We start from the raw sequence: 13,037 nt of genomic DNA, 5'->3' as shown, positions 1-13,037 counted from the left end.
TTGCACATTAATTTCAGCCTGTTCCATTGATTGGATCAACTGGAACTCTCATCACCATAGCAGAGTGCCAGTTTATGCACAACTGGGCCCTTTGCCCAACATCTTCCTCAAGATACCCTCACAGCCCATCATCTCTCTAACCATTTCATTTGATATCCATTCTTCATCCTTAAACTATTATCTCTACCCACATTTTACACCGATTATCCCTCTGAGCCACCAAATTATTTCTATTTCTCCACCACCATACAGCTCTCACTCTACAAACACACATGTTGGATCCTGTCAAACAGTCCAGCTCATGCCAGCATGATTATTTTATCATCATCATCATTAAATAATGATGATTACTATTATTATTATTATTATTCAAATGCATAAAACAATATTTGAAATTATCATCAGCGATATTTTCATTTGGAATATATTGCAACAATTTTTTTTTTTTACAGCAGTATCAGTTGAAGAATTCAATGTGGAAGTAATGTAAAAAAGAAACATTTGAAAATTGTAACCAAAAAAATTGTTACATATCCTACAGTGGCTCTCAATACATACCCAATCCATAGTTTGTCAGAATTAGCTCTGGTGGAGTCTCAGAATCTAAATCTGCAGAAGCAATTCCTAAAGGATCCAATTTAGCTACATTATGGCCACGAATCTGTTTGAAAAGGAAAGATAAAACGAACAGACATACAGTTTTATCTACAGAATATGGTGTAAGGAACCAAGTATTTAGCTCTCCTCCTTTTAATAGATAACAAAGTAAAAACTATGGGTTTTTTTGTTTATTTTAAATAAACACAGTGTGTGTGGTGTGTGTGTGTGTGTGTGTACATATATGCATATTTGTAAGAACAATCATAATATACATATCAAGAGTAAGTTTGACAAAATATTCCATATAATGTATTGGGTCATCCCATAAATAATGCGTTATTTCCAACTGCATGAACTGAAAGTTGGAGGGGGGGGGGACAGGATAAACTACCTGCATCAACTTGCTATAAAAACAGGTAGTAATTTTACCTAGTCCTTATTCTTAGTGCAAGTTTTGAAGAGTGCAGTTCGATTTTGACAGTTAATTTTTCAAAGCTATAATGGAAGTGACAAAGGAGTATATTTGGCATATTTTGCTTTACAAGCTCAATGAAGGCAACAATGCAACGGAAAGTGCAGGGAAACTCTGGGCCGGAAACTACAGCCTAGATGATGAGGCTTGTCCTGGAAAATCTGTAGGGCTTGATGAGGGCATCCTACAAACCCTGGTGGAACAAAATCCCACTGTAACTATTGAGGAACCAGCAGAGAAGCTTGGATTTGGTTATTCAACCATTCACCTGCATGTCATGAAAAAAGTCAGCAAACTGGGTCAATGGGTTTCTCACAAACTTTGCAAGAGAGAATGTGTGCTCTTCTTTGCTGTCACAATTCACGAACAAACCTTTTTTGGATCAAATAGTGACTGGTGATGAGAAATGGGTTCTCTATAAAAATGTCAATCGCCAAAGACAGTGAGTAGGGAAAGGAGAAACACAAGCACCCCAGGTTAAAGAAGGTCTTCACCCATGTAAGGTGTTGTTATCTGTTTGGTAGGATATGAAAGGTTTAGACCACTTTGAACTTTTAAACCCAAAACAAATGATAACAAAGGAGATCTACTGCAAACAGCTTGAGCGGCTTAAGTCAGCACCAGAAGAAAAACGACCATCTTTGGTTTCAACACAAAAGGTGTTCTTCCATCAGGATAATGCTCAGTGATATACAGTGAGGATGACATTCCAAAGGCTGGAGCAGTTTGAATGGGAAATAATGCCCCACCCACTACATTCACCAGACATTGCCCCATCTGATTATCATTTATTCTGCAGTCTTCAAAATCATTTGGATGGTAGAATTATGAATTCTGTAGACGAGGTCAGAACAGTACTGGAAGAGAATTTTTCCTCACGGACAAGTTAATTCTGGAAGAGGGGCCCCACAAGTCTATCAGATAGATGGAAGAGCATTGTAGAGTATGAAGGGGAGTATATTTTAGATTAAAAAAGACCTTTTTTTATCATAATTTTGAAAAATAAAAGTATAAAAAAATCACATAATTTATGGGATGACCCAATATTTAGTTTTTAAGAGTTATGCAAGTTAATAAGGAGGGAGATACATTTGATGACAAAAATAAATAATCTGAATTATTGTAAGAATATCACTAAATAGAATATAAAGACATTGGGAAAATCTCAACCAATCCAAGCAAATAGCTTATGTTTTTTTATGAGGTAGAAATCTTGCAGAAGTACAGATAATAGATAAACATTTAGGTTGTGAAAAATAGGATGTCATTTCAGTATTGTATTGGTTTCAGAGACCTCAAGTATGATGTAGGTCAGAGTAAGAACTACACAGTAAAAATTGTACTACAAAAAAAAAAAAAGTACCTCTCTTAAATTATTTAGCACACCAATATTGGTCACAGTATTTCTTAAAAACTTTAAAATATTAAGGCAGATTTAGCTTTATAGCTTCATCAACTACTAAATGGCATTTAAAATTTTCTATTCAAAAAGTGCATTAATGAATCTTTGCCACCTTTTACACTAAATGCAACAAAAGATAAAGATATCAATATTGTTAATGCTTAGAACAAAATATGTTTTAGCATTTGAAAATTTGTATTTTAAAAAACAAACACTAAATCTAAAGACTGAATAAGACTATCTTACTCAAATTTAATGAGTTCTTCTATGAATAGTTTGTCCACTGTATATTGCATGTATGAAATTCAACGAATATCAAATTTCAGTCAATAACATTTAAATGCAATAAAGGAAGCAGTCCTCTTTTATGCAGCATTTCATCAGTGTCTACAATAATTTGAAACTTTAAAACTGAGTGAAAGCTTCACCTTAACATCACTTAAGCTTAATGAAATAAACATATCAGATCAGTAATGACAACTGTTCCACAAACAAGTTTCAATTTATTGCAAAACTGAAAAATATTGTCGCTTGATCACAATGAGCAATTTTGTCACTAGAAGCTAAAACTATCACTAAATAGCAAATAGTGACTCATCCAAATAATAACACTACACACACAGAGCAAATATAGGGTTTCATCATGCTAAACAACTCCTCAAAAGTGAAACACATCAATATACTGATACACAGTCTACCACCATTGGCATGGTATCTCCCTCTTTACAAAGATGAGGTCCTACATTAAATACTGTATATCCTGATGAGATTGTGCATGTATTTGATAAGTTCCCTCACACAAGGACAATCAAATATGCTTGACAAACACTGTAGCTGAAAAACTGGGAAAATAAAACTTTCATGGAAAATTCAAAAATAACATGCAAGTTTGACTTTCAGAGGAAAAAGTCCTACATACTGGTAAAGGTTAAGAGTTAAGAAATGCTATAGACAACAAACAAACAAAATATATCAATCCAGCCACTGATTAAATTTTTCTGGTTCTTCATAGATTCTGAAACAAAAACAAATGAATATTGGGAATATTTCTGTAGTATATACTAACAAAACTAAATATCTAGTGAATTATTTTAATTAGTCGGTCTTAAAGGAGCCCTCACAGACTCTCTGGGACCAGCAAGAGTAACCTAGTAGCTGCTCATCTTGAGCTAATGTGCTGGAGACATAGGACTGGGAGAAATAGTGGTTAACGTAAGGCTTGAAAGGAAGGGGAAAGGGGGGGGGCAAAAAGAATAGGGAGACAAGTGAGTTGGAAAGGCCTGAATACAACCAGCTCCAAGGGGTAGGAGTCACAGTGGTAGCTACAGAAAAGGCAGGGTGGGGAAACAGCAGATCTGTGGCCCATAGATATTCAACTATAAAACTAAATTTCAACTTCCAGTTGTTTTAGACTGCATCAAATTATGCAAGAAAATCAGAAGCAATCCTCATTCATAAAACTTAGATTTACTTTGGAATTTCTTTTTCGTCATAAATGAATTTCATATGTTCTAAGTGACAGGTGTAAAGAAAACTATAAACATTTAAAATTTAGACACCAATAAAATATTTAAAAAAAACAACTTAACACTGCTGATAGTTTGTATTCTAAACTGTCATTGCTTCACATTAATCTCCTTCATAACCAAGATATACACTGAGTATATCCCACATATTTATATATAGCACTTGACACAGAATGGTAACAAAACTTTTTGAAATGCAATGATTTGAAAGAAAAAAGATGAGCATAGCAATTCAAAAGCTCATTCCATTTGTATATGTTGAGAATAAAGCAAAGTTATGGATCCCACTCAATAAAAATGAAATAATCAAAAACTAGATATACACAATTGAAATGTAGTCAAATCTAGATTCCTCTTATATAAATTATAGGTTAAATTATAAGTCACAATTTTTCATATTTCAAATAAACAGGCTAATAATCTTATAGAGGACTTGACTCAGATTGTTCTTGAGATATCTAAAAGTACTTCAGCAAAAAGTGTTATATGACAGATGTCTCTTATATCATCTTTACAACCTATAAAACTTGTTTTGGTTATGAACAGTTTCATTTATGTACATGATGGATTTTCTAAGTTCAGATATCATTCTGCTGATAAACATTGTTTTACGCTTAAATTCATGTATTTATTATAATTAGAGCAACAGACAAACTGCTTTGCAGTATATACTTCAAATCCTTCTGGGTTGACTTTGCCTTTCATCCTTCTATGGCCAATAAAATAAACAACACTCAAGTACTAGAATCAAAATAATTGTCATCTCGAGAACTAATAGAAAATTATAAGTAACAGCTTTATATATTACCATAAAATATTAGTTTGAGAATAAACTTTTGACCACTTGTCCTGAAATATAGTCCTGGTGTCCTAAAATATAAGTTATAATGATACATGATTGCACTGCTCTACAAAAGATTAAAAAAGAAAAGAAAAAATTTATGTTCATAAAACCAAAAGATGCTCAATACTTTAAAAGTTTGTGTGCTAATATGACCATCAAGGTACACTTTCTCCATAGCTGCTTAGATTTCCATACAGTTTTGAGGATTTGATTGTGAAACATGGGAAGAAGTTCTATAAGGATATAAAGTTGAAAGAGGAAAGGTACCGAGGCAGACTAGATAGATACAATGTGATAGACTCTCTACTGAAACCTCCAAAATAAATATCCTAATTGCCCATACAAAAATAAATCATACAAACTGAGTTTCTCTAGACATTTTGATTGGTTGTATAAAGTTACTATGTTCTTTTCTTATTGTTCTAAACACATTCCTTGCGTGTATTTCATTAGCTGTTTTGTAGGATTTGGGAAAACGAAAAAAAATACACATGCATATAAAATCACAGAACAAATCTAGCAAAATAGATGTCCCAATTGCAATTAGTGCCCCAAATTCACTAAAACCTCATTCGCATATAAATAATGTTGAGCAGAATTATAATTAAGCAATATTTTGTTTTAATATAAACACTTGCCTATATAAAAACAAGCTTTAAACTGTGATTGAACTTATTCAGGATTTTTATCAAATACTTGTGTAAATTATCTTATTTCACATTTGTTTCAAATTAACTAAGTTTCACTTGCATCATTCTCTGCCACATATGATGTAGAAAAGGCATAGGTAGAAGCTCCATGAAATGTACCCGACATAAGCTATGGACACATAAGAGGTGCAGCAATATTAAAAGAAAGGTTAACTGGGGAGATAGTTTTTGTGTGTGGTAGATGCACAGGTGCAATAAACATGGAAGATGTACAGGAAATAGATTCCATTACATGTCAGGGGTAAAAACTAGAAGTAGTTGATGGCTTCCATTACCTAGGTGACCAAGTGAGTAGTAGGGGAGGATGCTCTGAGAGCATAAGCGCCAGAATAAGAATAGCCTGGGCAAAGTTCAGAGAGCTCCTACCTCTGCTGGTGAAAAAGGGCTTCTTACTCAGAGTGAAAGGTAAACTGTATGATGCCTGTGTGCAAACAGTCATGCTACATGGTAGTGAAACATGGGCTGTAACTGCTGAGGATATGCGTAGGCTTGAAAGAAATGAAGCTAGTATGCTCTGCTGGATGTGTAATGTCAGTGTGCACACACGACAGAGTGTAAGTGCCCTGAAAGAAAAGTTAGACATAAGAAGCATCAGATGTGGTGTGCAAGAGAGACGACTGCACTGGTGTGGTCATGTGTTGTGTACAGATGAGGACGGCTGTGTGAAGAAGTATCACACCCTAACAGTGGAGGGAACCTGTAGGTGTAGACCCAGGAAGACCTGGGATGAGGTGGTGAAGCACAACCTTCAAATGTTGGGCCAATCAGAGGCAATGACAAGCAACCGAGATCTTTGGAGATATGCTGTGCTTGAGAGGACCTGGCAAACCAAGTGAGATGGTAGCTGTGGCCGATGCTAGTGTCGCATAACTGGCCTATTTGAAAATACCCTTCAATCGTTAGGCAATATACTGCACTTGTGAAGATGTGTTGAACCAAGTGAAACCGTTGTTGTGGCTGGTGTCAGTGCCATCTGACTAGCACCTGTGCCAGTGGCACATGAAAAGTATCATTCAAGCGTAGCCGATGCCAGTGCCACCTGACTGGCATCCATACTGGTGGCATGTAAAGAGCAACAGTCAAGTGTGACCGATGTCAGTGTTGCCTGACTGGCACATGAAAAGCAGCATTCAGGCGTGACTAATGCTAGTGCCACCTGGAATGCACATAAAAAGCACCATTCAAGTGTGGCTGATGCCAGTGCCACCTGACTTGGCTCCCATTCCAGTGGCACATAAAAAGCACCCACTACAATTGCTGAGTGGTTGTCATTTGGAAGGGCATCCAGCAGTAGAAACCTTACCAAATCAGATTGAGTCTGGTGCTACCTCCCAGCTTACCAGTCCTCAGTCAAACCATCCAACCCATGTCAGCATGGAAAGCAGATGTTAAGCAATGACAATGATGATGATAAAGTAAGGATATTAAATTTATTGTGAACAGTTCCAAAGGGTGTCGGTGAGATATTTTTTCTTCTTGAGAAGCTGTATGCCACAACTAAAATTTTCCAGTACATTAGGTATGCAGATATGCCTGGTATGTCATTTTTAGTCAAGTTTCATTGTTTCACTGACATTCTAAATATGACCTTTAATATCAATATGCCATACTAACATTTAGAATATCCCTTTTTAAATAAGAAGGCTTCTTAATAAGACAACTTTCTTTCACATATGATCTAGAATGCTAATAACCAAATTTAAAAACACTACAACTGTAAAGTGTATTTTGAATTATTGTAATCAACAGCTATTCCAAGTAAAAGTATTAGAAGACTTGGACAAGAAACTCAAGTGAAATAAAAGTTTTTATTGAAGATACTATAAGTGGTTACAGATAATTCCTTCCCATTATTTTCTTCAATTTCCATATGGACATCATTAAATGAAATTAATGAGTTGGAATGATTTGCAAGTGAAATTAGAACCTATTGCTTAATATGAAAATCTATAATGAGAAATAAGTGAATAGCAGTTGAGATCAAATAGCAATTTTAATCAGCATTATCATAAGTGTTAAAAAATAATCATTTTATAAGGAAAAGTTTCTTTCTAGATACTATTTGTGGTTGATCCTAAATTTCTTTAAGTTATATTTAAAATATATTCAAAATATCTCAGCGAAAAAAACCTAACTTGTTACTTACAGTGTACTAATTCCACTTACTCTGACAGAGCTAGAAAAAGCTTTTATCAGGCTTCCATACCTTTGTGAAATAGGTGGTTATCAGTAGTATACAGTGAATATTGGGTATACTTTTATTTGTAATAATGGTTACTGGTTTGAAAATTCCCTTACACTAAAATAAACAAGCAATACATTCTAAGATGTTTAAGTGTTGTTTTATACATGAACTTCAAGTGATATCTCTTCCTCAATATTTATTTTACTAGGTACAAACTGAATAAACCCTGATTATATATTAAAAAAAATATATTCTATGCTAACACAAAGTTATATGACTTTCCAACCACTTACCTTTGTTTTGGTACACATATTGCAAGCATTTGTAATATATTGTGAATGCATAATTTATATTAAATATACACCCAAAGTAATAATGACAAAAATGTAATGAGCTAATAAACATAAAAATTGAGTTTTAATTGTCAATGTTTTACTTTTTAGTGCTTGTATTTTTGCCAAGTTGGTGTATGTCTGCAAATTTACAAGTGCATATGAAGCATACACTTCAAGCTAAATATTCTTCCCAACACAAACTATAATATCAGATTAAATAATGATTAATGGTGATTAACTACTTGGGTTCAGAACAAAAGTTATACTGCAATCAAATTTATAACGTTCTCATGAACAATTATGCAATAAAATAAGAAAGGTTATGTTTAAAATTAAACTTAATCTAGAATAACAAATAATCAAACAAGAAAGCTAAAAGATTATTTAAGTCAGTATTTACTAATTCAAAATTGTAAACAATTAAAATAGCCTAAGCTAAATTGTTGACAAATTACCATCTCGGTGTATAACACATGAGTCAAAGCTTAATTATTTTTAAAAAATATTGTATAAAAATGTTAATACAATATTAAAATGAACTAAATTGGAGTACTATTTTTGATTGATTTCTTCTCTATTTAAGGAACTGGTTTTTCACTTTGTCATTGTCTTTTCTTTCAATCATGATAAACATTTTTTTATTGCTATATTTAAGTAGAGAAAAGGCACTTTACAGGTCTGAGGTAATTGCAACTGATATACTGAATATGAAGTTGAAAAGTTTTCTGTACATTTCAAGGAACAATCAGAAAGGAATTCTCCATGACCACTCTCCTTGAAATTAGACATGTAATGCTTTAGAATTCAGACATTGAAACATTATATTTAATGAAAAGCAGTCAGGTACAATATGTAAATACACATTGAGATGAAGTGCAGTCAGTAAGTATTGAAGAATAGAATCAGGACACAGAATGACACCAAACCAGGAATTTAAAGTTAAAGAGCTATTTCGGCTTCAGTGGAGAAAATGGTTGTACCGCAACAGGCTAATTATAAAATAAATTTAAATAACAGTTGAATCATGCAAGGAAAATTAAGTATTAGTTAAAATTTTAACTATCACTGATTGAAAAATCTATTTAAAAATAATAGAGGAATACACATAGAAAGAAATACGAAAATTACTGCTAAAAAGAAATAGTAAATTGAATAAATTTAATAGTTGAGAAATATAGCCAATATTCATTTAAAGTTGAGTATAAGTATTTCATAGTTGACTACAGTATTTGTTCCTTATTTTTAATTCTTATAAAATTCAACAATTTTGAATTCCAGAAACAAAAACGATATTAATAGATAAAAAAATATATTCCACAAATAAAAATCAAATTCATATACATTTGCAGCCACTTCCAGATGTTACAAAATCACATTAAATGCAGGGTTAAGTATCAAATTGATCTACGAGTTATAATTCAATGAATACACACATGCCTCTAAAATCATAACCAAACCAGCTTAAACACTATAGTAAGCATATAAATCAGAGCATAACCAAAGCTCTTAAATAACAGCAGATATAATGCAGGATAGCAATCTTTTCATCATCATTTAATGTTTGTTGTCCATGCTGGCATGGGTTGGATGGTTTGATCAGGACTAGTAAACTGAGGGGCTGCACCAGACTCCAGTCTCATTTGGCATGATTTTCTACGGCTAGATGCCCTTCCTAGTACCAACCACTCTGAGAATGTAATGGGTGCTTTTATATGCCACCGATACAGGTGCCAGTTGCATGACACCAGTATCTGCTATGATTTCACTTGGCTTGATTGGCCTTCTACTCAAGCATAACATTTGTCACTGCCTCCATGAGGCCTTATGCTCAAAAGGTGCTTTTTATGTGACACCAGCATCAGCCACATTCCCTCCGTGAGGTACAATCTCATTTAATAAATGAAACACTAATATATATATATATATTAAGTTAATTAATGAATCATAAGGGAACATAAATCATGTAATCAACTCCATTAGCTTACAGCTGTTTCAGCTATAAGAAGCAATATTTGTGCAACATCCTTAAGCTTCCTCAGAGCCATTAAAAGGAGGTGTGTGTTCATTTCAGAAAATAACATATTTCAAAGAATGACTAGGAAAATTTTTTAGTTGGCTTTAAAATAAAGTTTGATTGGACATATATGCAATGCTTCAACATAGCCACATCCCTTTGGTTGGAAATAAGTAAAAGATCATAAATTATGCCATGAAGCTACAAACACTAGAATGTATATTTTAGCATTATACACATATATATTTAATTTTCTTGAGAGATTTACTGCTGAGCAGCTTTTGCATAAAGCAATACATTTCTAAATAGTGAGCTGATTAGCTCTTTTCAGAGTGTTTGAAAACATTTCTCAGTATTATATAGCTTATCAAGGCAGCAGGCTGGCAGAATTGTTAGCACACTGGAAAAAATACTTTGCAGCATTTCTTCTGGCTTTACATCCTGAGTTCAAATTCTGCTGAAGTTGACATTACCTTTCATCCTTTCAGAGTCAACAAAATAAAATAAATACCAGTTCAGCAGTGTGGAGGATAGATTCGACTAACACCTCCCAACAAAATTTCAGGCCTTGAGCTTAACATTATATATCTTAGCAAAGCTCAGTATTTCCTCTCTTTCCCCATGTGTCCAATTAAAACATTTAGCTACATTCCTGTTTGAAATTTGTCTCTACTAGAACAAACCATACAAATAAAGAAACTTCATTATATTTCAATTTCCTGACTATTTTTCACTCTTATAATGGAAGCTAACTATCCATTTTACAGTTCCAACAACTAAATTAAGAAAATCTCTTTAGGGACAAAAACAAAGAATTTCAATTATGACTAGCAATTTTTTTTAAAACAGAGGAGAAAACAGTCAATAGAGACTTTGGTTAATGATATAAATATACAATTGTTGCAATAAAACATTGGACCTAAACAATTGATCAGGATCATTAATAATCACAAATCACAAAGCTAAAAAGCAGGAGTAAAACTGAAAATATTTATTCTGCTGAATTAAGAGGAGTTTCTAGTAGAAGTAACTGAAAAATAAATGGTTGGTTTTTGTTATGTTCCTAGGTGTTTATGTGAAAATTATTTTATAATCAAATAAAAATTATCCACTCCAAGAAAATAGCAATCATCACCTGTTATCAAATAAAAAGAAAACAGAAAAGAATGCAATTTTCTTCAAATTCAAATACAGCACTGGCTAATCACAATGCAATAAAAAAAGAGAGAAACATTTGAAATATTGATTTTATAATTTTACAAGACTGATTTAAACCAAAATATGCATGTAGCTGCTAACTTAAAACTTTACAATGGAATTTTTACAAATTAAAGCTTTAGAAATGAGTGAAGTATATAAAATATTATTAAATTAACTATTATAATGATTAAAATTATATATTTCTCAAATAAAAGAAAAAGCTCTCAATGAACAAAGGAAAAATTAACATATTTCTCTACTCTTACAAAGAAACATAAAAGTAACCAACATATTTTAAAAGTTACCAATTAATGCTTTATTTTGATGATGATGGTGATGCTAACAAATTATCTATTCTACATCATTTAAAAGCAGAAACAAGCACAAAACAATCACCAATTAATCTCACCTGATAAGACCGGATAATCGACTGCACGGAGAGATGATGTTCAATAATCTTCTCACTGGGCATAGCTGCAGCAGGCACCATCTCTGTACTGGTGGGTACTGGAGCTCCACCTAATGTAGGTGGACGTATGTAGGCAGAACTAACTCCCCTTGCTGTATTTCGAAAATACACATCCCAAGACTAGAAATGGAAAGAAAAAGTTTTCATAAATTAAGTATGCATATATCACAAATGTTTTTAAAATTATCCAAAGAAAAATACTATAACTTATCATAGAGCTAAGTGGCAGAGTATATGCTAGTTCTTTAAACTAATAATGACAACTTATTCAGCTAAGCGACAAAATTCACAAGTTTTGACAGTGAATAACTAATAGCAATATAAATATGATGCAGCAAAGACAAGACTAACATCAAATAATGGAAATAAATCTGCAACCAAAAATTTGGGTAAAAAATAATCATACTATGTTTACTTTAACTTCATTCCATAAAGTTGTTATTGACATTTTTTTTTTTACAAATAAAACTAAAAGAACAAAGTTTGTTTTTTTTTTCTTATACCATGCACAGCACCAACATTCTAAGTAATTTCTACTTTTTTATTGCTGGCGTGAATTTTTTCAATTTTGTAAAATTGTTATCTAGAACTAACTATTATTTAAAACAGTTTGATTTGGCCCTGTGCAACTTAAAGTTTCAACAGCTCATTTAAGGTACCTAGCTCGTCTAGAATATACTGAATTTCAACCTAAACAAGTCCCAGTATCCATTCATCCAATATAACTAGTTGTAAATGTTTAAATTGCACAATTCTTCAGTCTTATCTAAGCTTTAGAATTCAACTTGTTTTACACACAAACCAAACTTGTATTTTGTGTAGATTGATATTCTCAAATCAATCCTGAGAGGCTCACTTTATTATACAATTATGAAAGTTTCCAAGGCCCCATAAGTAAAATTTGCAACCAGTAATATGAGGGGTTTGTGCCAATAATATATATATACATAAGTGCAGGTATGGTTATGTGGTTAAGAATTAACTTCACAACCACATGGTTCAGCATATTCGGCAATTTTCTATTATAGTCCCAAGCCCTTTGAGTGGTTTTAAGAGATGGAAACTGAATGAAGCTTGTTGGGTGCATGTGCGTGTGTACAAGCACAGTTCAAACCTCATTGTCCTGACATCCTGCTAATTGTAAACACTGTCATACAAATGATGTTCTTCACTTGCAATCTTCCGTGAAAATATGCCTGACTATTGCAATGGTCCTGTTTGAAAGGGTAAGGGGAAATATTGGCCTACTTGGGAACAGGTAAGAGTTGGTGACGATGGCA

At 33.0% G+C, this 13,037-nt stretch overlaps 1 protein-coding gene across 2 annotated transcripts in view; it reads right to left on the bottom strand.

Moving 5' to 3' along the window:
- LOC115211732 (2-oxoglutarate dehydrogenase, mitochondrial) overlaps positions 1–13,037 on the bottom strand; it is a 67,803-nt gene that overhangs the window by 38,293 nt on the left and 16,473 nt on the right. Inside the window, exons 3-4 of one of the 2 annotated variants that reach the window (XM_029780385.2) lie at positions 11,698–11,877; positions 559–661 (exon numbers count right to left, since the gene is read on the bottom strand). In XM_029780385.2, coding sequence (XP_029636245.1) covers positions 559–661; positions 11,698–11,877 — 283 coding nt within the window. The remainder of the gene's footprint in view (positions 1–558; positions 662–11,697; positions 11,878–13,037) is intronic. The other variant, XM_029780386.2, reaches the window with a different exon arrangement.

The sequence above is a fragment of the Octopus sinensis genome, linkage group LG5 (genome assembly GCF_006345805.1).
Source record: "Octopus sinensis linkage group LG5, ASM634580v1, whole genome shotgun sequence".
Taxonomy (NCBI): Eukaryota; Metazoa; Mollusca; class Cephalopoda; order Octopoda; family Octopodidae; genus Octopus; species Octopus sinensis.
This window is presented reverse-complemented; position numbering and strand designations above follow the sequence as displayed.